Source organism: Aegilops tauschii, chromosome 7 (genome assembly GCF_002575655.3).
Source record: "Aegilops tauschii subsp. strangulata cultivar AL8/78 chromosome 7, Aet v6.0, whole genome shotgun sequence".
Classification (NCBI taxonomy): Eukaryota; Viridiplantae; Streptophyta; class Magnoliopsida; order Poales; family Poaceae; genus Aegilops; species Aegilops tauschii.
This window is the reverse complement of record NC_053041.3, coordinates 580,715,311-580,742,213: the sequence shown is the minus strand read 5'-3', so window position 1 is coordinate 580,742,213 and position 26,903 is coordinate 580,715,311. Positions and strand designations below refer to the sequence as shown.

The following is a 26,903-nucleotide window of genomic DNA, read 5'->3' as shown; positions in this document are numbered from 1 at the left end:
TGATTGTTTTATCCCTTAAATGTTTTTTTGCAGCAGTTTATAACCATGAGCATATAACACATTAAAAGCTATGGCACCACCAGTTGTTTATTGCAATGCAATTATTCAAAGTTCTAGCGTCACAACAAAACATGATGGTCAAGAAGCAGCAAAACATTACACGATGGCAACAAAACACAATACTGATTAGGGAAAAATGTTGACAGCTTGATAACAATAGCTGATACAAGTAGAACTTAATTTGCGACAATAATATTAGCTATTGCCACTGATTATTATTCCTTGTTGCAATGCTTATACTTTATCATTGCAACACTTATACTTCCATGGCAGCAGTTCAAGGTATAGCGCACTTGAGTTTGCAGCCAGGAAGGAAGGAGTATTATTAGTTGCATGCGCCATTCTGGCAGCCGGTACCACAGTAGTCCTTGCCAAGACCACAAGACCCATACTGGCTGCAACAATAGTTGTTGGTGCATGGTGCACCATTAGCCTTGTTGCCACATGGCTTGTCTGTGCTGCAGGCGCCGTTTTGGCAGCCAGCACCACAGAACTCCGGTCCTAGGCCACAGTAACCGTATTGGCTGCAGCAGAGGTTGTTGGGGCATAGCTTACCATTGTCCAGGTGGCCACACTTGAGATCAGCCCAGCAAGGACCGTTCTGGCAGCCGTTGCTGCAGTATTCTCTACCGTAGCCGCAGCGACCACCTGAGCCACAACAGTGGTTGTTAGGGCACAGTGTGCCGTTGGCCTGCGTGCCGCAGCGCCGCTCTGGCACCCGGCACCAGCGCTGCAGTAGTCGACGCCCAGGCCGCAGTATCCATCCTTGCTGCAGCAGAGGTTGTTGGGGCACTCAATGCCGTCGGCCTGCTTGCCGCAGCGCGTAGGGCAGGACTGCAGCTGGGCGTGGGTGGTCACCGCGGCAAAGGCAAGCGCGAGCGCGCACAGCAAGAGGCCCTTCATCGCTAGGATGTGTGCTTTACTGGATTTGTTGAGGAGGTGTTGATGGAAATGCCGAATGCAAGGCTCCTTTATATAGGAGTCCAAGTCGTTCGGCGGTGAACCAAACCTAGCTAGGCATTGATCCTAGCGTATTCAAATCTCACGATTTTTTTTAACTCATGCCTTGTAAATCGATTGGTAAATACGGTTTCAGTGTGTGAACCGTCAAGACGAGCCATGGACTTGCTGAAGACTTGGAAATCGATTGGTAAATAAGGTGTCAGTTTGTGAACGGTCAAGACGAGCCATGGATTAACTCATGACTTGGAAATCTGCTTGTACAACATGTAGGTACGCCTCCCACAAGCCGAGGTCAAGTTATCGCATGCATGCATCTCAGTGAGTGTACTAGCATAACATTTACTCTGGCAAGCCGATACGATGTGAAAGATCAAGACGGACATCATTCCTGACTGAACAAAAACCGAGATGACGAGGACCTGACGGCTGAAGTCTGCATTGCATAAGCATATATATTTTCTGAAACGTAGGCAAAATCTTTGCCTCATCCATTAAATAAGAGTGAATAGAGTTTGTTACAAGCAACCCGATTACACGATATGGGAATTACTCTTGCAATATAATGGACCCTAGTTTTTTAGCACCAGCGATGATCCAGAGGCTAGCCTCGGTCGCGATGGAGGCAAGCAATATAGTCGGTGGCACGCTCTTCTGCTTGAACACTCTTGCGTATCGCTCATTCCAAATAGTCCATGAGACAAGCATGGTGAGGAATGCCTTGGCTTGCCTAAATGGCGTGGCGCTGTCGCAAGTACTTGCCCACCAAGCTTCAACCGAGTCGAACAAGGGCCATGCGTTTGTGTCAAGCTCGAAAATGTGGTATTTGTCAGTACCAAAGACCATAGCTTTCTGGTGGAGCGGCACTTATAGAAGAGGTGAGTCCCACATTCTTGCACCCTCTTGCAAAGAGGGCAAAGATCACAATTTGGTCATCCACGCTTCACCAATCTATCAGCGGTCCAAATTCTATCTTGTAGAGCCAACCAAGCAAAGAACTTGACTTTTGGAGGAGCCCAAGCCTTCCAAACCATTCTATGTATGGGTGAGAGAACCATTCGTAGAAATTGCGCCTTGTATGCGGATGCCGTCGAGTATTGCCCATTAGCCGTGCACTTCCATAGGATGTCGTACTCGGTGGGCTCATCGAGTTCGACCTCGTGCAAGAGCATCGAAAGAGTGAAAAACTATGAGATGTGCTTGGCGGAGACGTTGTTTGCTGTCTTCTCCAAATGTTCATATCGAAGGCGTAAATACTGGATGTTTGTATACACCGCGAAAACACACATAGTGTGCTCGGGATCCAGTGTTCCACGATAGAAAAGAAAAATATTCCAGTCTGTTTTTGTTCACCATGATCGTTTCCTCCCCTTCATAGTTTTATTGTATTTCTTTCTATTTTTTCAGCAGTTAATAACCATGAGTATAACACATTAATTACTCAATATTCCAGCGTTGCAACAAATATACCGGTCATGAAATAGCAAACTAAAACAAGTGGCAATATATAGTATCACCATATCATACAATAACATTACACAATGTCAACAAAACATAATACTAGGACAAATGTCGATTATTAGGACAAATGTCGACAGCTTGACATACTTAGCTGGTACAAGTAGAACTTAATTTGGGACAGTAATATTAGCTATTGCCACTAATTATTACTCCTCGTTGCGATGCTTATACTTTCTCATTGCAACACTTATACTTCCATGGCAACAATTCAGGGGTAGCACGCACTTGAGTATGTCAACCAGGAAGGAAGGAGCGTACCACAGTAACACTAGTTGCATGCGCCGCTCTGCCAGCCCGTACCACAGTAATCCTTGCCAAGCCCACAAGACCCATACAGGCTGCAACAATAGTTGTTGGTGCATGCTGCACCATTAGCCTTGTTGCCACACGGCTTGTCCGTGCTGCAAGCGCCGTTTTGGCAGCCAGTACCACAGAACTCCGGTCCCAGGCCACAGTAACCATACTGGCTGCAGCAGAGGTTGTTGGGGCATAGCTTACCATTGTCCAGGTGGCCACACTTGAGATTAGCCCAGCAAGGACCGTTCTGGCAGCCATTGCTGCAGTATTCACTACCGTGGCCGCAGCGACCACCCGAGCCACAACAGTGGTTGTTAGGGCACAGTGTGCCATTGGCCTGCGCGCCGCAGATCTTGTTGTCATAGCAGGCGCCGCTCTGGCAGCCGGCGCCAGTGCTGCAGTAGTCGACGCCCAGGCCGCAGTACCCATCCTTGCTGCAGCAGAGGTTGTTGGGGCACTCCATGCCGTCGGCCTGCTTGCCGCAACGTGTCGGGCAGGACTGCAGCTGGGCGTGGGTGGTAACCGCAGCAAAGGCAAGTGCGAGCGCGCACAGCAAGAGGCCCTTCATCACTAGTAGAAAAAGGGTCTTTTGTCCCGGTTGGTAAGGGCCCTTTTGTCCCGGTTTTTGAACCGGGACTAAAGTGTCGTTACTAATGCCCTAGCCCTTTAGTTCCGGTTCTTACACGAACCGGGACAGATGGGCCTCCACGTGGCCGGTGCGGTGAGCCCAGGCAGGAGGGCCTTTGGTCCCGGTTGGTGGCACTAACCAGGACCAATAGGCATCCACACGTCAGCATTTCAGGGGCTAGGGTTTTTGTTTTTTTTGAAGGGGGGGGGGTTGGGGGTTTTGGGGGGTTAATTTAGGTGTTTCATATATTGTGTTAGCTAGCTAATTAATAGAGAGAAGTGCCCTCTCTTATCTCCGTGCTTGGTCGACGCTACGTACTATATACGTATAGAGAGGACTAGACACGCTAGCTAGTAAGAAAATGAAGGAAACAGAAGATCGTCATGAACATATGCATACAGAGAGAAGTGATATCGACCACCTCTCCTTCTCCGAGAGATTGGTCGAACAACAAGTTCTCGTATATCTATCCGACACTACTGCTACATATATACAATAATTATCTCTTACAATATAATCTCCTAATTATATACGAAGTCAAGGTCCACATGGTATTCTCCGTCTTTAGCGATCACGTGGTCAAGGAAGAATGCCGCCAATTCCTCTTGAATTGCTCGCATACGATCTGGTGCTAGGAGTTCATCCCGCATCCGAAAGATCTAATTTGAAGAAGGGGGTCAATACATACATATATATATATATGAATAAATGAAACTCAACACAAATGATGGTAATAAAATAAAATTGTGAATATTATTGCTTACGCACTTCATATTGTTCATCAGAGTAGCCCCGCTCACAGGTCGTGTGGCGGATGGACTCGCAAACGTAGTATCCACAGAAGTCATTCCCTTGTTCCTGCCACAACCACTTTATAAGAAATAGAGGTCAATCAAACTGATAAGCAAGCATGCTAAATGGTATTGATGAAACTAGCGCTTGAATCACTAGGAGATGCGCGGAACATGCTACTATAGTACTTACTTTCGGGTGTCTAAATTGCAGCTTCTTCGACAGTCCCGGAGCTTTTTTGGTGAATTTTCTCCAAACCCTGGCAGACAAAGAAATCAATTACTTGATATCAGGAAATGAACAAAGTTGCTGATATGGTGGATAATGATCGATTTAACTTACTTCTCGAGCATTTGAGTCATGTCCGCATAGTCCTGGGGATCTTTTCGTCTCGAGTCTAAGACGGTTACTACTCCCTGCTCAAGCTTAATCTCTAGGAGAATATAGTGGAAGCTGCGCACGCATGCACAAGTCATCAATTACATTACTATAACCTGGACTAATAAGGGAAACCGAATATGCACAAGACAGTAACACTCACTTGAAGTTGTAAGGAAAGAGTATTATATCTTTGTTTTCATTTATTACCAACGATCGTAGCAAGTTGGCCTCGGTATTTTCGGCATGATATTTAACCTCAGTTGCATCTATGAGATTTGTGTTAATGAATCCAATATCACCGACTTGTCTTTTCTTCAATTCGGCGATCTTCAATCTGCATAATATAGTGAGGATAATTATAAATACATGCAATGAAAGAGCTGACCTATATAGAGAGACTTAATGACAGAAGTAGTACTACTTACAGACAGTAGCAAGTGACCGTTGATTTATCGAGGGCCTTTTGATTGAAAAACTGGAAGAACTCCTCAAATGGAACATTCAACAGTTCAATTCCAATGAGGTCATGCTCCTCTTTAACTCTCAGCATCAAAGTATCCCTCCCCCTAGACTCTCTGCAGGTTTTCATGTACCAATCATATAATCTTCGCATCATCGTTGTTAGAGATCTTTCATCTTTGATGAGAGGCTTCCCGTAATGGTATTTGTGTTCGTCCACCTCCAGGAAATCATAATGTACATCGTCGGGCAGGTAATCTCCAAGATTGCTATAACCGGCCACCATCCTCGGATCATTAGCGACGATGTCTTTAGACACCTTGAGCGGGGGCCACGATTGGTTCGCTTGTTCGCCGAGCTGGGCAATTTTTTCCCAGCTCGTCGTTCTTTTAACCTTTGATCACTGACAGCACTTCCCGACCGCTCCGCTTCGGCAAATGTCTTTCCAATAATGCGCTCATAGTTGCCTTTCGGCAGAGACTTTGGTGGTTTTGTCAGGGCAGCCAGAGTGCGCTTCGCTTTCACCGGATCTACCTTCTCCTCCGGAGGTGGATGTTTCTTTGCTTTCACCCCTTCAAAGAAGTTCTTCACTTCGGCTCGCACGATCTTCGTGGTTTCCTCCTCGGTCCTCTCGTATGGTAACTTCTCTGGAGTCTTCAGAGAAGGACCGAATCTGTATTGCCTCCTGCCTCTGGCTGTACTGCTAGACGCCGGCAGAGCAGACGGAGCGGCTGCGGCTGTCTTCTTTCCTTGCTTACGAGCGGAGGAGAAGGACTACGATGCGCTGGAGCAGCCGGAGCGGCGACGGGTCTCTTCCGCCCTTGCTGACGAGGCAGAGAAGGAGGAGGCTGGCTGCTCCGGCGCGCCGGCGGAGGCGGAGTGCCGCCACGCGCCGGAGAAGGAGGCTGAGTGCCATAATCACTCGCCGGAGGAGGAGGCGGAGTGCCGCCACGCGCCGGAGAAGGAGGCTGAGTGCCCTGATCACTCGCCGGAGGAGGAGGCGGAGTGCCCTTACTCGCCGGAGGCGTCCAGTTCGGAAGGTTGATGAGCTCCTTCCGCCATAGGCATGGAGTCTTCAGAGCAGAACCCAGCCGAGTCTTCCCTTCACCGGTAGGGTGGTCAAGCTGGAGGTCCTCAAATCCCTCTGTTATTTCGTCCACCGTCACCCTAGCATATCCTTCTGGAATCGGACGACAATGAAAAGTTGCGCCGGGTTCAGGAGGTCGAATAGAGCCGACAGCCGCCTTGACTTTGAAGTTCTCCCATCGCGTCATAAGGTGGCAATGTTGAGACTCCGTGATATCATCCATGGGGTAGCACTACAAAAAAAGACACATCCGTGACATTTTGGGCCGAACGAATTTTTTTTCTGTCATACATATGACACTTCTATGACGATAATTGTGACAAAACCCGGTATCATCATAGATGTGGTGGGCTCCTACTTCTATGACAAAAAATCATGACAGAAAATGGGCTTTTCGTCCTGGGCGGGCCGGAGACGCAGCTGCATGACATTCTTTGGGCCGTCCATGACGGAAAAAACCGTGGTAGAAGCGAGGGGGAGGAAAATTTCGGGGAGTTCCCGGTTACGGTGGGAGGTCGGGGGCCGAGCGATGCGCGTTTCTCTCGTACACGTACGCGCGTGTGTGCGAGGCGTTGGCTTTAACTGAACCCGAGCGAGGCTTTGGGCTCTAACTGAACCCGAGCGATTGCACTGCAGGCTACGCGTTACTGAACCCGAGCGATCGATCGATGGCTGTTAACTGAACCCGATCGAGCGATTCCTTCGCTACTGCTGCTAACTGAAGCCGATCGATTGGATGAACAGTGAGCGTTGCGGGGGGGGGGGGGGTGGATGAACAGTGAGCGGTGGCGTTGCCTCTGGATGAACAGGACCCCGTGGTGTGGAGGGCTGGATGAACAGTAGACGGTGGAGGGGTGCCCGTGAAGGGGTGGTTGAACAGGACCCCGTGGTGTGGAGGGCTGGATGAACAGTAGACGGTGGAGGGGTGCCCGTGGAGGGGTGGTTGAACAGGACCCCGTGGTGTGGAGGGCTGGATGAACAGTAGACGGTGGAGGGGTGGTTGAACAGTAGCCAGTGGAGTAGCGCGCGGTGGAGGCTGGATGAACAGGAGCCCGTGGAGGCTGGAGGAGGTCGACGGTGGAGATGAACAGTATCCCGTGGAGTCCCGTTTTGCGGTACGCCACACCCCTCCCGATCAACAGGACCCCCGTTTCGACCGTAGCGCTCCAACACAAGTCCGTTTCCTCCGTTTTGCGGTACGCCACACCCCTCCCGATCAACAGGACCCGCATTTCGACCGTAGGAGGTTCGTTTCCTCCGTTTTGCGGTACGGCAGACCCCTCCTGATGAACAGGATCCCGTTTTGAACGTGGCCGGTCGAACACAAGGCCCTTTCCTCCGTTTTGCGGTACGCCAGGCCTCGTTTCCATCGCCTGTTCCGTCCAAGCCCTCCCGATGAACACGACCACGCATTCCGTTCCGACCCAGCCGGTTGGCTCCCACGCGTTCAGTTGCCTCCCGATGAACACGACGCATTCTGTTGCCTCCCCATGAACATGACGCATTCCGTTGCCTCCCCATGAACACGACGACGACGCTGTTTCTCTGTTCTGACCCAGCCATGTACACGAGCCCTGGCCGTACGTATGCGCGAGTAGGCGTTCGAGACCCTGCCCGCATGTACGTACGTGGCCGTATTTTCTTTCTTGCACCCTGGCCGCTGTACGTACGTGTACATGCTACGTGCGCGCCTCTACTACGACACGTACGCGCCTCTACTACGACACGTGCGCGCCTCTACATCGACCAGTATATGTACGTACACGTTCGCGACCAGAATGACAACGCTACGTACGCTTCGACCAGGTGGGTCCCGACTGTCAGGCACTTCCTTGCCTGCGAAGATGTAGCTGGTGGGTCCCAGCAGTCAGGGGGGCGAATCGTTTTTTTGCCCGGACGCACTTCCTTGCGTGTGAAGGTGTAGCTGCTGGGTCCCAGCAGTCAGGGGGGAATCGTTTTGTTTTTTTGCCCGGACGCACTTCCTTGCGTGCGAAGATGTAGCTGGTGGGTCCCAGCAGTCAGGGGGCGAATCGTTTTTTTGGACGCACTTCCTTGCGTGCGAAGATGTAGCTGGTGGGTCCCAGCAGTCAGGAGGAAATGTTTTTTTCGTGAAATACGGTGGCCCGTCCGGTGGGTCCCCGCTGTCAGGTGGAGGAATAATTATTTTGCGCGTAATAAGGAGGCATGTCCTTGCTGCGGCCGTGGACCCAGCTGTCAGCCTCTCCACGTACAGTCCACGTTCGATGGAAGCCATTCCTTGACCACGTTGACCACGCCGCGCCGAGAGCACCAGGGCGGTGGACGACGGCGAGGCCTAGGAAGGGGACGACGCAGAGCCGGGAAAGACGCGACAGTGGATGCCCACGCGTAGAGGAGTATGAGGGTTCACTCGTTCGGCTGCGGTGTGAGGCTGCCGTCGCCGTAGAATAACAGGGGGTGTGGGTGCGTAGAGGGATGGCCTGGCCAGCGGTGGGAGTAGTAGGGGGCGGTGAGGCCTCCGCGGCATCACAGCCGGCCACGGGCGGCAGGAGCAGGCGGCACGACCAGCGCTGCTTTGGGCGGCTAGAGCAAGAAGACCAGAGGTTGAAGAAGCACTACGGCCGTTGGATGGACATCGTACGGTCACTGGAGCTAGAATCGTTCATATATTGACTAAAGTTGACAAAGGCCTCCGTCCCAGTCAACTTAGTAGGCCCACAAGTCAGCCTCCCACCAAGGTGGGTCCCAGCTAGCAGGGGGTATTCATTTTTTGTGCGTAATAAGGAGGCACTTCCGGTGGGTCCGAGCTGACAGCGGGGGGAACTTTTTTTCGCGAAATACGGTGGCCCGTCCTGTGGGTCCCAGCAGTCAGGGGGAAACGTTTTTTTCGCGAAATACTGGTGGCCCGTCCGGTGGGTCCCTGCTGTCAGGTGGAGGAATAATTATTTTCCGCGTAATAAGGAGGCACTTCCTTGCGGCTGCCATGGACCCAGCTGTCAGCCTCTCCACGTACAGTACTCTTCCGATGGAAGTCGGTCATTGACCACATTGACCACGCCCCGCCGAGAGCACCACGGCGATGGACGACGGCGAGGCCTAGGAAGGGGACGACATGGAGCCGGGGAAGACGCGGCAGTGGAAGCCCGCGCGGAGAGGAGTACGAGGGTTCACCGGTTCGGCTGCGGTGTGAGGCTGCTGTCGCCGCAGAATAACAGGGGGTGTGGATGAGTAGAGGGATGCCTTGGCCAGCGGTGGGAGTAGTTGGGGGCGCTGAGGCCTGTGCGGCAGCACAGCCGGCCACGGGAGGCGGGAGTAGGGTGTCCCGCCGGCGCTGCTTTGGCGGCTGGAGCAAGAAGATCAGAGATTGAAGAAACACGACGGCCGTTGGATTGACATCCAACGGTTACGTCTGCTAGAATCGTTTGTTGACGTATATAATAACTAAAAAAATCTTGCATACGCGTGAACTAAACAGGCCCACAAGTCAGACCACTCCCTTTTTTTTAATAATTTATATATAGCTCATGGCAACTTCTTATGCAATTTATTGAAGTCGTTTTTTTCGGTTGGCCAGGGCCAATTTCGCATATTTCTGTGGGTTCCAAACTATTTTTAATACCGAAATGTCGAGCCAGATTTAAAGTACTTTGAAGATATATTTAAATTAGGTTAATGCCGAGTGAAATAGGAATATGAAAATGTGAAAAATTCAGAAATTATAAAGTAATTGTCAATTTGTCATCTGTTTTTATATTTACAACCCATTTCATATTACTTTCAAGATTTGCAGGCGTCTTGAAAGAGTTGCAGCCCATCAGGGCGTAGAAAAATAAGTAGGCCTGGATTGGGTATTCTTCAAAAAAAATAAACTGGGCTCATTTTCACAAAGAAAAAATAGCTGGGCTGGTCACATGGTGAACATAAAATATAAGCCTGGGCTAGACGGGCCAAAGCCCAGTTCAAACCCTGCTCCGTCTCAACAATACCAAACAAAAAAAATACTGCTCGAGTAGCTACGTCCCAGGTGTCAGCCGATCTTGTGCTGTTCTCTTGTCTATTGACTATATACGCTCACAATGTCGTGGGTCCCAGATGTCAGGAAAACACTAGGAGGAAGCATTTTATTTTTCCATACGCTGACGTGGTGGGCCCCTACTGTCATCCTCTCCACGTACTTCTGCCGATTCCTATTGTTTGTTGACCATGTTGACAACGCGAGAGGGCGGCGCCACGGCGAGTGCACCAAAGCGCGCGGAGGACGTCGGCGTTAACGATTTAGGAGACGGTGGGGCGGCGATGCGTGCGCTGAGGCGCAGCCAGCCGTGGGAGGCGGAAGCAGGCGGCCCCGCCGGCGCTGGTTTGGTTTTGGCGGCTGGAGGAAGACAGGGCTGAAGAAACACGACAGACTGTAAAAGCAGCAGGAGTACTTAACAACCTTAACTGAAACCAGCAGGGGCACTTAACAACCAAAGCTGAAAGCAACGTGGTCAATAAACAGGATATTCGCTTTAGAGCCATGGAAAAGCATGAACACAATCTTCTGTCCTATTCTCCAAGATGGACGGGCCTTCATTATTTGAGGCCACCCATGAATAAGTATCTTTTCACCTCCAAGGGGAATTGAGTAGGTCGACATAAACATCATGTTGTGACCAAGCGCAAGTCTGACCCGACCATGGTCAGGCATCTGTATAGGAACAATAGAACTCGACAGTTCCTATTTCAAGAAGATCACAGCTGTAAAACTATGTATAAGCAATAGTTTATGAACAACATATATAACAGAAACAACTCGTACCATAAGTTTCTCGACACAGTTGGACCTGTTCAACGAGTGCAGCAGTGGTAAACATATCCCACGTGGCCTTCCACCATTGAAACGCCCCACAAGGACCTCAAGACGATCAATAAAGTGTAGGAACTTGTGGATGTCGATCCAGTCAACTTCAGTGCCATTAGTAATAGCCGAGTTATTACAGAGTAACAAATGAGCAGACTGCTTAACTCTGAAAAAACCTACACGTGCCACCAATTATAAGAAAATATTAGTTAGAAGTAGCATCCTCGTGAGAGATTCGTTGCTACTTCTAAAGTTAAATTGTGATTAGTTAGACAGAATAGGTGGATTAAGAAGTAATCAAGGCAACAAGCAAGAACCAGATACAAAACTAACATGGATGAACAATTGGAACGACGTCGTGGTGGAAAATCGCAGTGAAGATGAGATCAGGTTCTACTATTTCCATCAACATTCGTGCGCCAACTTTCAGTCTGTAACACTTGAGAAAGTTTATCCAAGTTCGGCCATAAAAAAGCAGCGATCTTCTTGGTTCATGAACCCAACTCGGAACTTATATCCATGGCTTGTCTTCACTGTGACCATTAAACTAGTGTATTCAGTTATGGCAAGGCCGAGCATCTTGAGTACATGTGTTCTGGCAGAGCAAATAATACACTGCAGGAAAAATAATATGAGAACACAACATGTTCAAAAAAACCCCACCCTCCCGGATAGAAAAGAGGATTCTAGGAACATACTGTGCGCGTTTCAAAATGCTGTGTTAGGATGAGAAGGAACAAGTGTGGCGTCTCGCCGAGGGCGCAGAAACCTGTAGGGTCCTCGCACTTTGGGCACTGCAAATGAAACACACTAGATTCAGTAGGAAGAAAAATGCATCAACGGCGGCGGCTGCCATCCTAGGATTACCTGCGACCAAGGGACTTGGATTTATCGGGGATGGATGAAGAATTCGTACCTGGTTCTCCATGAGAAAACCCTATGCAATCGCCGAGAGGGGGTTTTCTCTGAACAAGCAGACGAGGGAGAAGGGGATTCAGGCCCAGTGAAATATTGCCGCTTCGTCCATCCAGCTTACTGCTAAAGCTGGAAAGGGGGGGGTTGTGATTTGACGGCTCATTGGGCATTACTGTGGCGCTACGACCGGGGTGTGTCTACCGTGAAGTTGTGCACTCTAATTTGTGCATATGGCACGTGGACCCCGTTGCCGGTTGCCCCACATATCAGCGGAAGGAAGTAGAAAGACAGGAGTAACTAGTTACACATAAATATATTTTTTGACAGAGAGATACTCCCTCTGTAAAGAAATATACAAATCTTTTATATCACAGGCTCACGTTTCCGAGAAATATACTCCCTCTGCAACGCACGGGCATTATGGGGGTTCAGCTTTTTTTATGGGGGTTCAGCTGAGAATATAATACTCAGATAGGCTCACGGTTCTGGACTTTGGGCCGCAGGCCGACCCTGCATGTTTGGGGGCCCATGTGTTCTACCTCAGCGCTTTTCATATTGCAAGCGATCGGTACGGCGCTGGTTTTAGATGCTGTCGCAAGGCGAATACACAAAATTGAATAAAGCACGGCAGCTGTTGGAATGAAATCGAACGACGGTTCCTAACCAACAATCAGAGTTGCAATTCTATCAACGATATACCATGTGATAAATAATACTGTTGTACTACTTATACACACAGGACACTTGTTTCACCATGCCAGATTATTACATCAAAATCTCTCGGAGGATAGATCAGTTCGGCAGTTGCGTGCTGCTACTGAAGAATTTCAAAGTTGATTTGGACCAGCTCTCCTTGCCGAGAAAGTTCGATTTTGACATCATCCCCTACCACAAGATATGATTTAGATTTAAACCTTGACCATCCTTTAGCATCAATCATCATGCGACCATCCTTTGTACTTACGGTATATTGAGCAGGTTCATTCACACCAAGGCTGCGCATGGTAAGAGAAACTTGGCCGCGGTCGCCCGGATTGTTGAATGACTCCCTCGTTGCTCTAGGAATTCTCTGTTTGCAAACAACAAGACATACCCAAACAGTTAGATCAACATAGTGAATCATGTGAAACAACATGGAAAGAAAAAAGAACGAAGCACTTGTGCGGCCAATGCTTACCAAGAAGGTGGACATGTCGGTTTTTGTAAGGACTTTGGTATATGAAGTGCGAACTGCAGCCCAGTCTTTTGCCGGTGCAACTGCACGGGCCGGAGCAGATGCAAGTGCAAGTGTTGGTGCAGGTGTCGAAGCTGCTGATGCTGCCAGAGATGGTGCTCCTTGTAGAGCTGGTGCCGGTGGCGATGCCCGATCCTCTGGTAGATCAGACTGATCCACTGACGTGGTCGGTGCCCAATCCTCAGCTGGATCACACTGAGCTGCTGCCGCTGTCAGTGCTAGAGCAACTGCCGGTGCTCGATCTGTGCAAGACAGCGGCGATCGTGTCTGGTCTGCTATGATCAGCTTTCTAACTTGACTAGGATCCGTGACCGTGATCCAGTTTTTTTCTTCATTTCTTTTAAACACGAGAAGGACTAATTGTGGCGTTTTTGTTAAACCAAACTGCAGTTCATCATGGGGATTCAACTTGTACTCAGACAACAGACTGATCGAATTTTTTCCAGTAATATAAGTGATGGACAGTGCCTTTGTTACTAACACGACATAAGAAGTGAAACCTGCAAAAATAGCCATCGTAGAGCAAACCAAACGGTTTATTCTGTGATGAATGTCACATGGCAAAACCTGCATCGTAAAATTGCAGGAAAAGAAAGAAAACATGACATTAAATCAATAAGATTTAGACAGTAAATCAATAAGATTTACTTGATGTGACACGAGTGAATCCTTACCAGGAAATCACTATGTTGAAGTACTAAACGGAAGATTGATCGTCCAACTACGCGTGGCATGCAGGGGCCCCGCCTACTCCCACAAGCAGGACAGTCCAAAGGTCGTGACAAATTGTATGGACCGAACATCCATGGGACTGGAGATCCTGGTGAGTGCGATAAACCCTGCAATGCATACAGATATTGGAGTGTAACCATAATTGATAAACCGTCCTCACAAAAAATATGATCTTGGTACTTCAAAATATACAGATTGAATTGAGTGGACAGACATTAACAGACATTAACATAGACCGTTCACACACCAAAAGCGGCAGTACTAATAAACAATACAGGGTTCACAAACACAAATCAAGTACTGAACAATAGTACTTACTACAGACAAGCAAAGTTGCACTAACTAAACTCTGCAGACTATTTCTTGCCACCGACCTACGGGATGAACCCCGCATAACTGACTAGGCCATGGACTTCGTGTGAGATGTCTACATGCACCATCACCATCTTGTCAACCTTGGAGAACCTAACAGAGTGGTCTTTCCACTCATAAACATGATGATGAAGACATGCCGCATCAGATTTGTTGGGAAGCTTTACAAGAACCACACCCTTCGTAATCGAAGGCACAGCCAGGAAATTGTTGTGGTCAAGTACAGCCTAGAGAACACGCCTGACAACAATGCTACAGGAAAACACTAGTTCAGGACACGTGGCGACAAGGACACAACAGTTGGATAGTTCAGCAGTAGAACTCATCATCAGGTCTTCCAGTTCACACGGCATGACTTTGAGAACTTCATCTCCACCGCGGACCTGGTTCTAATTCAAACAGAAACCATATTTTATTACTACCTCCATTCAGAAATATAAGATGATTTTCGATATTATACTCCATATATGACTACATATACGCACAGAAATGAGTGAACAAAGACACTAGAACATGTCTTCAAAGGCATGAGAGCAGAGGGATTACATGCAATATCCATAACACAAGTTACTGAGGCAAATATACCCTCTTAAAAGGTAGCATTGATGTTCATAAAGTACTCCCTCCGTCCCAAAATTCTTTTCTTAGATTTGTCTAGATACGGATGTATCAAGTCACATTTTAGTATTAGATACATCCGTATCTAGACAAATCTAAGACAAGAAATTTGGGACAGAGGGAGTAGTTGAAAGTAATCTATAAGAAATCATTGTCAACCTCTCGCATGTTTTGGTCAAAAGAGGAATTTAGAACCGTCATTTGGCACACTAAAATCACATGCAAGATCACCCAGAAAGTTGTACTACCAGTACTAGTACTGTGTGTTAGATGAAAAAACACGATCAAGATCGAGAAAAAGATCGTCAACAAGAGACATTACCTGGACTTGCTTAATGAGGGATCCCGGAGAGGGGGGCTTGGACAGGGCGATGGCTTTGAGCTTGTCTGCGGTAGTCTCGGTGGGGTGCTTGCGCTTCTTCGTACCATGAGCCTCGACGGTTTTGGCCAGAGCCATAGACATCACGTCGGCCGGTGCTCCGGCGTCCATCCAAGAGAGGAAGCTGAGAGAGAAGAGTGAAAGGAGGAACGAGATGAGGGAGAAGCGAAGCGAGTGGGGGTTTTCTTCAAGAGAGGAAGCTGAGAGAGAAGAGTGAAATGATGGTTGCTTCGTCCATCCAACTTACTACTGGAAAGGAGGGGGTTTTGTGATTTGACGGCTCATTGGGCATTACCGCGGCGGTTCGATCGGGGTAGTCTACCATCACTCTACTACGGAGTAATTTAGTGCATGGCTGGTGGACCCAGGTGCTGGCTGTCCCACACGTCGGCGAAAGTGAGTAATTTAGTGCATGGCTAGAGGAGGATCCGCACGGTAGAGTGTGTCCACTGTTTTTCTGAAGAAAAAAATGATTACAGCAAGCGTTTCCACTCTTACGACGGAGGAGTGCGAAACACGGCAGCCACTTGAACATACACAGTGCTCCTACTACTAGGCATGTGCAGTGGTTCATACGTCAGTACTACACAATCTTGTTGCTAGTGTAGTAAGATATGAGGATAACAAATGATGTTGTGCGATATGTAACATAGTACCGCTTTTTCGACTGTCCGGTTGAGAATGAACGGTGAGATCAATGTTAACAGATCTAGGTCCACAGCGCACGGTGAGTACGGTGCTACAGTACTCCACGAAACATGAACCATATGAAGCACGAATAGTGTTAGGCAGGGTGTATGAAGGGTGCACGGGATGGGAGCAAAAGTTCCCTTCTCGACCCACTTTTGGGTGTTTGGCAGAGTGCATGAAGGGTGCATGAGTCCACACTAGTAGGTTGACAAAAATACACGAAGAGGAAACAACTATATTGAGATGAGAATGCAACCAAACACACCCACACGCTTTGTGCTACAGTGACTGGTCTGCACCGTCTGAGTTTGATCCAACGGTCATGTTGCGCCGAGACATGGACATGCCCATGCAGAGGGCGCCTAAACACCACCGAAGTCCCTCTGCTTCTCGAGGCGCACGACGTTGGTGATGCAGGGTGCAACCGCCCGCAGAGCCCGCTCCCGTTCGACGGGAGCCAGCTCGTCAAAGATGGCGTCCAATGGCACGAATGGATTCCGGTGACGGAGCCCTGAAAGGATTCGCCCGGCAACGGCGACGGCGACGGCAGCCCGCAACCCCTCCTTGTCCAGCTCAGCCCCCACCATCGCGCGGAGACGGCTCAGCTCCTTGGAGATATAGGTGAAGAAGGAGACCAGGTCAGGAAGCCGCAGCTCGTTGTAGTCGACCGGGTGGTCGAACGGGTTTAGCCCGACGGCCGGCATCGTCGCGCTGGCACGACGGTAGGCATCGCGCAGCCGCAACACGTTCGTGGCAACTTGGTTCACCAAGTGGCTGAGGTGATCCTGGACCTCATCACGATCGGCCCGCTCGCGCTCCAGCTGGCTCCCCTGACGGCCTATCGCATCTCCCGCTTTCTGCAGCAACGCCGCCGACGCCTCGAGCATCTTTGTGGTGGACGCCTGCTGCTTTTGAAGCTCCGTGAACTCCCGCACATAACGGAGGAGCATGGCACTCCTCTCCTCCTTGAGCTCACGGAGCTCCACGTCCTTGGCCCTGAGCTCTACATCCTTGACATGGAGCTCCTGTGTCAGGCGCCTCACCTCGGACTCCGTGATCTGCTGCGCCGCCATGGCACCAGGTAGAAGAAATGGGGAGAGGAAGCAAAGGGGGCGAAACGGCTGAAAGGCAATGCAATCTACGGGAAGGCGGAGGGAGCGGGGAATCTTTTGGTTTTCACCACGGTAAAACACCAGTCGGCGACTTCTCACATCAGGGAGTAGTGGGTTTTTACAGGCGGAGTCATCGTGACTAATTGCTGCCGCGCCTGCTCCCGTCAATCAAAAAATTAAAAATCCTGCCGCACCCAAACATGAGAGCAACGCCGCGGTGGATATTTAAATTTCCCTGCCGGCAAGTAGATAAAAAAGGGGTGAAAAAACAAATGTGGCGGCGGCCTAGCTAATCGGTCAAACTAGCCCAACTAGCTAGCCACCGTGCTTCACTGATGTACTCGGCGGGAAAGGTGGTCTTTCGTGATTTGACGACTCATTTACTTGCTTCGGCGCTAGGACCGAGGAGGACCCAGAAAACGCGCGGTAGGGCGTCCCACGTCAGGAAGAATATATGCGTGCACCACCCGGGAGGACCCCGAAACCGCGCGGTAGGGTGTGCCACGTCTCGGCACGGAGGAAAAATGTGCGTGTAAAAATATACTGTATTAGACGTAGTACCTATGGTTCGACCTCGGGACCCAGCCAGTCGGTCGAAAACACCCCACTAGCCACACAGCTTCATCATGCAAATGTGGCACGGAGGATAGATGTGGCTAGCTCCGTCTCGACCAGCCACAACGTCTCTTGTTCTAGGCGATTCTTCTATTTTCCAAGCTTTTTTAGTTGTAATAACACCACGGCAAGCTAGCGCCGCTCTTCGTGTGTGCCCGTGCAAAGGTTAGACGATGGAGAGAAGAGAGATTGAGATCGCAGACCTGGGACCCACCAGAAAGTGAGACAACGGTCATGCACGTGTTGACGAGGCACTCCCTCTACTCTACTCAACGCAAGTACTGTATAAAATCAAGTTATGGGACAAAGCCAACAACCGTTCGTTTTTTCAGGCTATCGACTTACGCTTTGTAGTCCAGGTTGCCAGTTCGAATCTCGTCTTTCAGATTTGTTAGTTTTAGGTCCAAATTTGATTAATGACAAGTGGGACCCCCGTGTGTTGTTCTGATATTTCAGTGTAGGATGGTTTTTTTGAACAAACACTTTGCGCAGTTAGACAAGTAACGGCACGAGTTACACATAGTTTGCAAGTTTACGAACAAAAATGATAGCGGCATAGAATAGCACATCCACCCCGCAGCTTAGATACTATGGTGATACGAGTTTTTACACCGTTGGAAGTGAGATCCAATGGCTTGGGAGTAGTCTTTGTAATTATGCGCAATTTCCAAACTCTCCAAAGGTTTTTTTGCAAATAAAACATTCAGGCCTCGTGTGTGCCGCTGCATCTTCGATCCAACGGCTCCCCGGTGCTCATATTAGGTGCTCCCCATAGCTTAATTACCCGCCACGGTGATATGAGCATCTAGGTCGTATGATCAGTGATCAGATGGCACATGAGTAGTACTTGTACTTTCTGCGCATTTCCCAAACTCTATCATTCGTATACTGCAAAAACATTCAAACCTCCTACTGTGGGCCGTTAGATCTCAGTGAACTCGTATCACCATAGAATCTACGGTGCGGGAGCACCTCATACTCTCCCGTGCGAGAAAACATAAGGTGCTATCGCAGCTTGGATGCTATGGTGATACGAGCTTGGAGGTCATTTGATTTGAGATCCAATGGCATCTGAGCAGTCTTTGTGCTTGTAAGCAGTGGCCGAACTCTTTTGGGGCTTTTCTGCAAAAAACCATTCGAACCACCAAGGAGGTGTTGGGTCACAAATCCAACGCCTCCGAAGAGCTTGTATCACCAAAGCATCTAAGGTGTGGTAGCACATGATATTCTTACATACATGAGAATATGATGTCCTCCTTCATCTTAGATGCTACGGTGATACGAGCTTCGAGGTCGTTGGATATGGGATCAAAGGGCATCTAAGTAGTTTTTGTACAAATTGTGTGCAATTCTCAAACTTATCAAGGTTTCCTGCAAAAATATTAAGACACATCATGTGAGCTGCTATATCTCAGATCTACAAGCTCCAAGCAACTCGTATCGGCATATACCATCTAAGGTATGGGGGCACATGATATTCTCCCGGGGAGGAGGGGTGGGGGGTGCACAACCAATTGGTGGTTGGGAGGGTGGGGACAAATATAATCTAAACAACCCTAAACAGAGCTCCACAATTTTATCGAAGGTCGAGGGGTTGACCCCCGACAATCATAGCTCCGCCTAAACACAACATTTGCATGTACTGTAGTACTAGACTTAATATTCATGTTTCAGTTTCATGTTCATTTTAAATATTGAACTGAGGACCATGGATGTCTTACATTTTACTCCCTTCGTTCCTAAATATTAGTCTTTTTAGAGGCTTCAAATGGACTGGCACATACGGATGTATATAGACATATTTTAGAGTCTAGATTCACTCATTTTGCTCCGTATGTAGTCACTTGTTGAACTCTCTAAAAGAATATTTAGGAATAGAAGGAGTATTTTTGACTTCGTGTCATACATGCATGGTTTGTAAAAATAGATGCACTATACTTATTGGATTGTTGTTGTGTTCGTGCGTGTGTGTCTGTGTGTGTGTGTGTGTGTGGTCATATGTTTGATACATACAAAGTTTTGTCACCTCCATATTGTTCATCTTTTAAATTTGAATTTGCATTGGAAAGCTTACTAGGGATACCATGAAATGTGAAATCCACGTTGAGATCACTAGATCACAAACTCACTCTAATTCAACAACTCGTCATAAATCAATTACCACGTTGAGATTAGTATTTGCAAGGAAAATACGGGTATTGTAATACACATAGATTCGTTCGGCAATTTAAAAGGTTCCTTTCGTATTCTCGAATGGTAGGACCCAACGGCGTACCAGCCAGACCTTGGCTCGTGTTGATCCTAAAAAAAAATCGGGCTCGTGTCCTTCGGTGGCGTGCGTGGTACGCACATTAGGCAACCCCAACCAGTCGAGCCTCAGTGTTTCAAGTCGAAATATCTGGCGGCCAGAATTCCAGCCCTAGGAAATTCCCCTCATGTCCCCGGTCCATAATGACTACTGATCAACAACGGAGGGATGCTTTAGTAACTAGACAACGTTACCTACCGTGCCGAGCACGGTTGAATTCCCTCGGTCGCCGCTCGTCAAGGTCACCCGTCAACTGCATTGCCTAGTACTACTACTACTACTACTACTACTACTACTACTACTACTACTACTACTACTACAGCAGGATGAGCACAAAATTGAGCCTGTTTGTTTGTGCCTAGTACTTGAGTTAATATATCAGGCAATGCACTGGTACAGAGGGATTATCCTTTTACTCTGCATATATAACTTGTCTGAAGTCTAACTAAGCAAAATGTTTGACCAAATCCTTTCTTAAGAAATACAACAGGACAGATGTACGGATTGAAAATTTATTGCATGATGCAGGTTATGATATTGTTTCGAATCCTGGATCTTAAATTTCAGAAAATCCAAAAGTGAGCATAAATTCTTGAAACTAAGCATGGTCACGTGATATGGCACAAATATTACTTCGTAAGTTTTTTCTTCAATTTGAGACAAGCTGCTTATGACAAGTTGCACAAATGAAGAGCCAAGGTATTTTGGAACAAAGACCTGTCACGTTAAGGCGAACGCTTTCACTATTGAAACCGTGGGCGTTTACGTGCTGCCACGAGTCCCCGCTTCTCATCGGCAGGTGCCGTCCGAGCAAGCGTGTGAGTCGACGGGAGGCGTGCGAGCAGACCGCTGCGCCGGCTGTCAGGGAGGCGTGCGAGCAGACCGCTGTGCAGGCTCACCGGGAGGCGAGCCCTTTGACTAGGCTCCGCCGCCCACCGTCGTCCCAACTGCTCCCACTTTTAATGTCGTCGGCGCCATAGTTTAAAATCAACCCCGCACTACCCGGTATCGCTAGAATCCTCTCTCTTCCTCTCCGATTCTCCTGTCGTCTACCTCCAACTAGCCTGACCTAAATGTACGCCATGCCGCATCACGATGGTCTGCCCTTAGTGTTCCAGTTTCCTGAGGAAGACACCCAGCCGGAGTCTCAAGAACATAAGGCGCTTTGGGACGAGATTGAACTCGCCTTGCGGGAAGACGCCGCGCCTGTCCCCGCTCCCGTTCCGGCTCCCGTCGCCCCGACTGCGCCAGCGCCCATCCCCGTGGCATTGATGGGCTGGGAGCCGCACATTGTCGCCGAGCTTGATCCCACGGGGTTCCACGAGGTCCCCGCCGACTTTCACGCGCCCGTGCACCTGCCAGCGCATGCACCTGCGCGTGCGCGTGCACCTGCCAGCGCCAGCGCCTGCGCGTGCACTGACGTGCGCGCCTGTGCCGGTGCCCGTGCACACGAATGTCTCCGCCGCGCCATTGACAGCGCCTGTCCCCACGCGGGTGCCAGTGCCCCCCTCAGCGGCATGGATGGCCGCCGTTGACCGCTTCCTTGCACCAACGCTAGTCGCCTCCTCCCGCCAGTTGACTCGCTCCGAAGTCCAGAACATTTTGGCCTTCCTTGAAGCTAGGCCAACGTCCAGGAGTACACCAACAACGGCGCAAGACGCCGCCGTCACCGTCGGTCAGTGGCCCGACGGCACACAGAGCACGGCAGAGGAGCCGCTTCGCACCGCGAGACGCCCCCGCCGCCGCTGCGTAATCTAAATTTGCCATGAAAAACGTTCGGATTGCCATGCTTAAAATCCGAACGTTTATCATTTCCGTTTATTTTATATCGATCGTCGTATAATTTAAAGTCGGAGTCAGACTGAACGAAATGTATGGTTTGATCGATTGAATGTTCTGCTAGAGGCGTATCAAATTAAATATAAAACGTCATCAAGCCACATGTATTCCTTGTCATCCAACGACCTAGACTACTTCAATGTCGAGCGCTCAACACGTTTAGCGTGCAGTTAATTTCATGCCAAAAATAGTGCTAATCACATGACAACACGCAAATAATATCCTAGTAGTTAATATCCGCATGCACTTAATATACTTCCAAATTAACGTGCATTGCATGTACACACTGACTAGTGCTGCTAGTACGTGAAACTGGTGCCGTGACTTGTGAACGCGTCCAGATATGGTCAACGGCAACATCGCCCACAAACATTGCTTAGTACTAAAAACATTATGTGAACAAAGGGGGTACAACAAACATTACATGTTATCCATTAATTAGGCTGTGGTAATATAAAAACATTATGTGAACAAAGGGGGTACAACAAACATTGCTATTCTACGTATGTTGCCTATTGACGTGCGGCTTGAAGGCCCAGTCGCATGTTCGATCCTCGTCCTTTATTTTTTAATTTGTATATGGGTCCAAATTTGTTTCATGACATGTGGGCCCCTCGGTGTGTAGTTTGTAGCACTTTAATTTGTGGGTCGAAATTTGTTCCATTCCAAGTGGACTATCGGTGTGTAGTTTTGTAGCTTATTTATAATAATTAAAGAGAACAACATAGTTTTTTCAATAATACCATGGTGCGACGTTGAAGGCGAGAAAGGATGTGCGAGAGAGCGATGACCGAGCCAGAGGGAAATCAACTAGGGGAGTTGCGGGGGTTGCAACGGTGTTTCGAGTAGTTGTGGGCCGAATGCTACGAAAATATAATCTAAACCGACCGGAATAAATGCCTACACAAATTAATCCAAGGTTGGAGTGCCCCTCAATGTAAATAGCTCCATCTTTGCGAGGGATGGAGAGGTAGTAGCTTCAACGCGTGGAAGATACGGTGTGAGAAAGTGAGGTCAATCGAGAGACATATAGATAGAGAGACAAAGTGAGTGTGGTCCGACATTCATTGAACAAATATATATGCTCCGGAGAGATATTGTCCGATTGAGATTTTTGGCAAGGGTGAGGGCTGTAAGATAGAGCTTGAGAGATGATCCAGTCACAGACATGTAGATATATTTTGTGCGTGGGAGGAAGCAAGGTCAACCGATCACATAGGGTCGCCGTGCGATCAAAAGAGTGAGACGGATTGGAGAGAGTGACCTAGATAGACAATGTGCGTGAGAGAGTATACAATGTGAATAGGTCGAATTGGGCTCAAACATGGTGATATACCGTTTTTGTCCGAGAAAGAGCGAGGTCAATCGAGACATACGGAGAGAGAGAGAGAGATTGAGTGAGCGTGGCCCACCATGAGGTCGAAAGAGTGGCGGCGGCTTGGATGGACTGGCCTAGATAGACAATCTGCGTGAGAGAGTATAGAGTGTGTCGATCGAGGCCCGAACAGGGAGATATATCATTTGTGTGTGAAAGAAAACGAGGTTAAACGAGACTCAGATAAAGAGAGTGAGATTGAGCGAGTGTGGCCCGCCGTGCGGAAGAAAGAGTGAGACAGTCTCGAGGGAGTGACCTAGATATACAACGTGCGTGCGTGCGCACGAGAGGTTGGGGGGCTAGATAGGCAATGCATGTATTTAGCGCGAGAGGGTGAGAGGGAGAGGGGGGGGGGAGAGAGAGAGCTCGGCATGGTGTGCAATGGCGGGTGTGTGAGGTAAATACATTTGGTAACAGAGTGGAAAAAGGGGTTGTGTAGTTGAGAGACTTAGAGATCGAAACATGGAGAGAAAGAATGAACATGTGTTGGAAACCGATAGCTTCCTAAGGTTGTTAGGAGAGGAAGATTGACTGATACAGGAAGTATGTAGCGTTCGTGCGGGGGGGGGGGGGCTAAAAACAACATTTGAATGTACATAGTACGAGACTTAATATCGATGTTTCAATTCGGTGTACATTGTAAGATTTGAACCGAGGACCAGGCATACGGGTAATTATTTCGAATTCGTGCCATACTAAGTTTCGAAAAGTTGACATTGACTCAGTTTGTTGTGCTATTTTGTAGGTCATATGTTTGAATCCATCCAAAAGTGTTCTCACTACCATGGTGTTCATCATATACATATGAATTTGTATTAAAAAAGTAGCGTGGATACAGTGAAATGCGAAATCCACGTTAGAATTGGAGATCGCTACGTGACACACACTCTAATTCAAATAACTAACTATGTGACACACACTCTAATTCAAATAACTAATTATGTGACACACACTCTAATCCACGTTAGCGTGGTTACCGTTTTGATTTTTTTTTTCAAATAACGCGTTATTAATTAATTTATAGTACTCCCTCTGTTCACTTTTATAAGACCTTGAAGACATTTCAGACAATGTGCAAAACAGTTCATTTTAAGTTGTCTGAAACGACTTACAAAAGTGAACGGATGAAGTATCTCGTTTCGAATGCCTAATTATTGCAAGGAAAACACGGGCATGGTAATACATACAGATTCGTTTGCAAATGAAAGAAGATTCGTTTACATTCTCAAATGTAGGCGCACCAGGCAGACCAGGGTCGTGTCGGGGTGGACGCTGCTTTGGTGCCTTAAAGGCAACTGCCTTTGGGTCACTGACATGTGGGCCAGCCACCTGTTGGGCCCACATGCCATGGCCACAAAGGCAGGTGCCTTAAGGCACCAAAGCATAGTCCTGTCGGGGTGGTCGCGTGTGTCGGACGGACGCGTAGCACCCAGCCACCCCCCCAAAAAAGGACGACAATATAAGTTCGCGCTTCCACGTTTCGGATTGAAATATCTGGCGGCCCCAATTCCAGCCCTGCAAAATCTCTCTTCTCCACCGCCCCCTTCCGCGCCCAGATTGCTGAAATCCCTAATTCGCCGCCAACCCTCGAATCGCCCCTCATCTCGTCTCTTTCCCCACCGTTCCCCACCTCTGTGCCGGACGACGACGACGAAGACGACGGTCGCGCTTCACCACCGCACCGGAGCTACCTCATCTACGCCCTCGTCCACCGCACCGGGTGGTCCACCGACAACGTCGGCCGCCACAACCGACGTACCTCACAGACACCGAGTTCCACCGCATCAGGTGCGCTTCACCGACGCTGTCTCCCAGCTCACCGGGGCTACTTCACCGAGCACATCGTCGCACCTCCGCCCCCGAGGCCGTTGGGGCTTCACCAACGGTCTCGTCCACCGCATCGTAGCGCTCCGCTGCCACTCAAGATCTGCATCCGTGCGCGGCCAGCCAACGCCAGCGCATCACCCTCAACGACTCTGAAGTGACTCGCACTCTAGCTAGGCGAGCATGCCCAAACGCCGGCCCGAACTAGGTATCCACACATCACTCCCTTGTGCACTGTTCCGATGATGTTTGGATATCCTTTCACTGCTCTCTTAGCTTACACGCCTATGCAACTCTGAATTTAACTCTTATTTCTTCTGGAGATATCATCTGAAACAAGCAAATCCATTTTTTAGCGAAGCATGACGGCGCTACGGGATCTGGTACACATCCTGCACACCCGTATAACCTTGTAAGTATCTGTCCTCCGGTACAACATCAAGGTCGATTCCTCTTATTTGATCAACCATTCGCCGTGTAAAAAATGCAGAGGGGGATGCAAGGAGCACAAGGCCTGCACATCCAAGCAAGTGGTAACATGGACTTGTACATGGAACATCCCAAGCGCAAGCAGAGCTGCAGTGAGCCTGTACAACAAGCTAGTGTTAGTCCCTGCATTTCATTTAATTCGTACTGGCATTCGTGTATGATTTGTGTGCAGTGGCTGATCCACGAATTCAAGTTACCAGGGGCGAACATTTAACTTAAAAAATACGAAGGCACTTGCGCTCCGGAAATCAACATAACTTGAGAAATGTGAAGCTACATGCACTTTGAAAACCAGCTAATGATCCAAAGTAGTTCAGATTATAAACACTAAATGATGCAAGCACCAAAAAACACAAAATGCAACATGGTGTACAAGGACTACAAACATGGTCTGTACCTGCTTGAATTATTCGTTCTCTGGCTGAAAATATCGAAGTGTAATTGCACGTATAACCAGTGCGCAAACTGCATATCAATATATCTATCCTGCACAAGTATGTCAATAGTTTCGAACAACAGATTAGAAAAGTATTTATGCTATGTTGTCATGATACGGGGACTTTCTGGTAGATGGCCTCGACGTTTCCTCAAGCTATGAAAATGCACTATAATTTGCTTGTGATCAATGCCTGCAAATCTTTGTCTCTCTCAACATAGTAGATCATCATTAGACACTAAATCCTTCAATGAGCTTGCAAAATGCTTGCATTAGATCCCTCATTAGACACTATATGTTCATCACCAGGAGCATGTAAAATGTTTGCATCAAATCCTTCATTAGCAGTCTGTTCATTAGACACTTCAGGCTCAAGAACAACATGAGCTTGTATGTTTGCATCGGAAACTTGATTAGATACATCAGATTCAGTCAGTTCAGTATTGATTGGGGGAGTTATAAAATAAGTAGAAATTGGTTTCATTTTCTCATAAATTCCCTACATACAAGCAGTTTTACAACACCGTCAGGTTTAACTATTGGCCAGAAATTGAAGAGTTGAATTAGATATAATCAGGGATGTGATGTACCTGCTCGTTGCGCATGCTACTCTTGCAACCTGCGACTGTCCATTTGCGCAAGCTCGATGCCATGCCCGTGCTGCCGCCGCTGCCTCCCTCGCAGGCTACACCCAGGGTTGGATCTTCATCTTCTTGTCCTTCCGTTCGCTTGAAGCCCGGCGATCGCCCTCCAACGAGGGCGCGAGGAAGTGCTGTGTCGGTCTGTCCAGCGGCGGCTAGGTTAGGAGCGAACCAGACTGGAGGCTGGAGTGAATGAATTGGGATTTTTCCTGCTGTCGATCGATATGGGAGGCACTCGTTTGGGCCGCGAGCCTGCTATAGGGCCTTCCTTGAACTTATGTTATTGGCCCATCCAAATTGAAACATTTTTCTTCATTTTT

General features: G+C 48.6%; 1 protein-coding gene and 2 pseudogenes across 1 annotated transcript; 1 reads left to right on the top strand and 2 right to left on the bottom strand.

Annotated features, from left to right (window-relative positions):
• LOC109767843 (polyubiquitin-like) overlaps positions 1-26,903 on the top strand; it is a 160,489-nt pseudogene that overhangs the window by 2,210 nt on the left and 131,376 nt on the right.
• LOC109752293 (uncharacterized) lies at positions 165-1,031 on the bottom strand (annotated as a pseudogene).
• Positions 2,700-3,406, bottom strand: LOC109752294 (uncharacterized). The gene has a single exon (XM_020311190.2). It carries the CDS (start codon positions 3,404-3,406, stop codon positions 2,810-2,812), a length of 597 nt encoding a protein of 198 aa, XP_020166779.1. The 3' UTR covers positions 2,700-2,809.

Coding starts and splice junctions, on each gene's coding strand:
- LOC109752294 (XM_020311190.2), bottom strand. CDS start 3,406: ATGAAGGGCCTCTTGCTGTGCGCGCTCGCACTTGCCTTTGCTGCGGTT.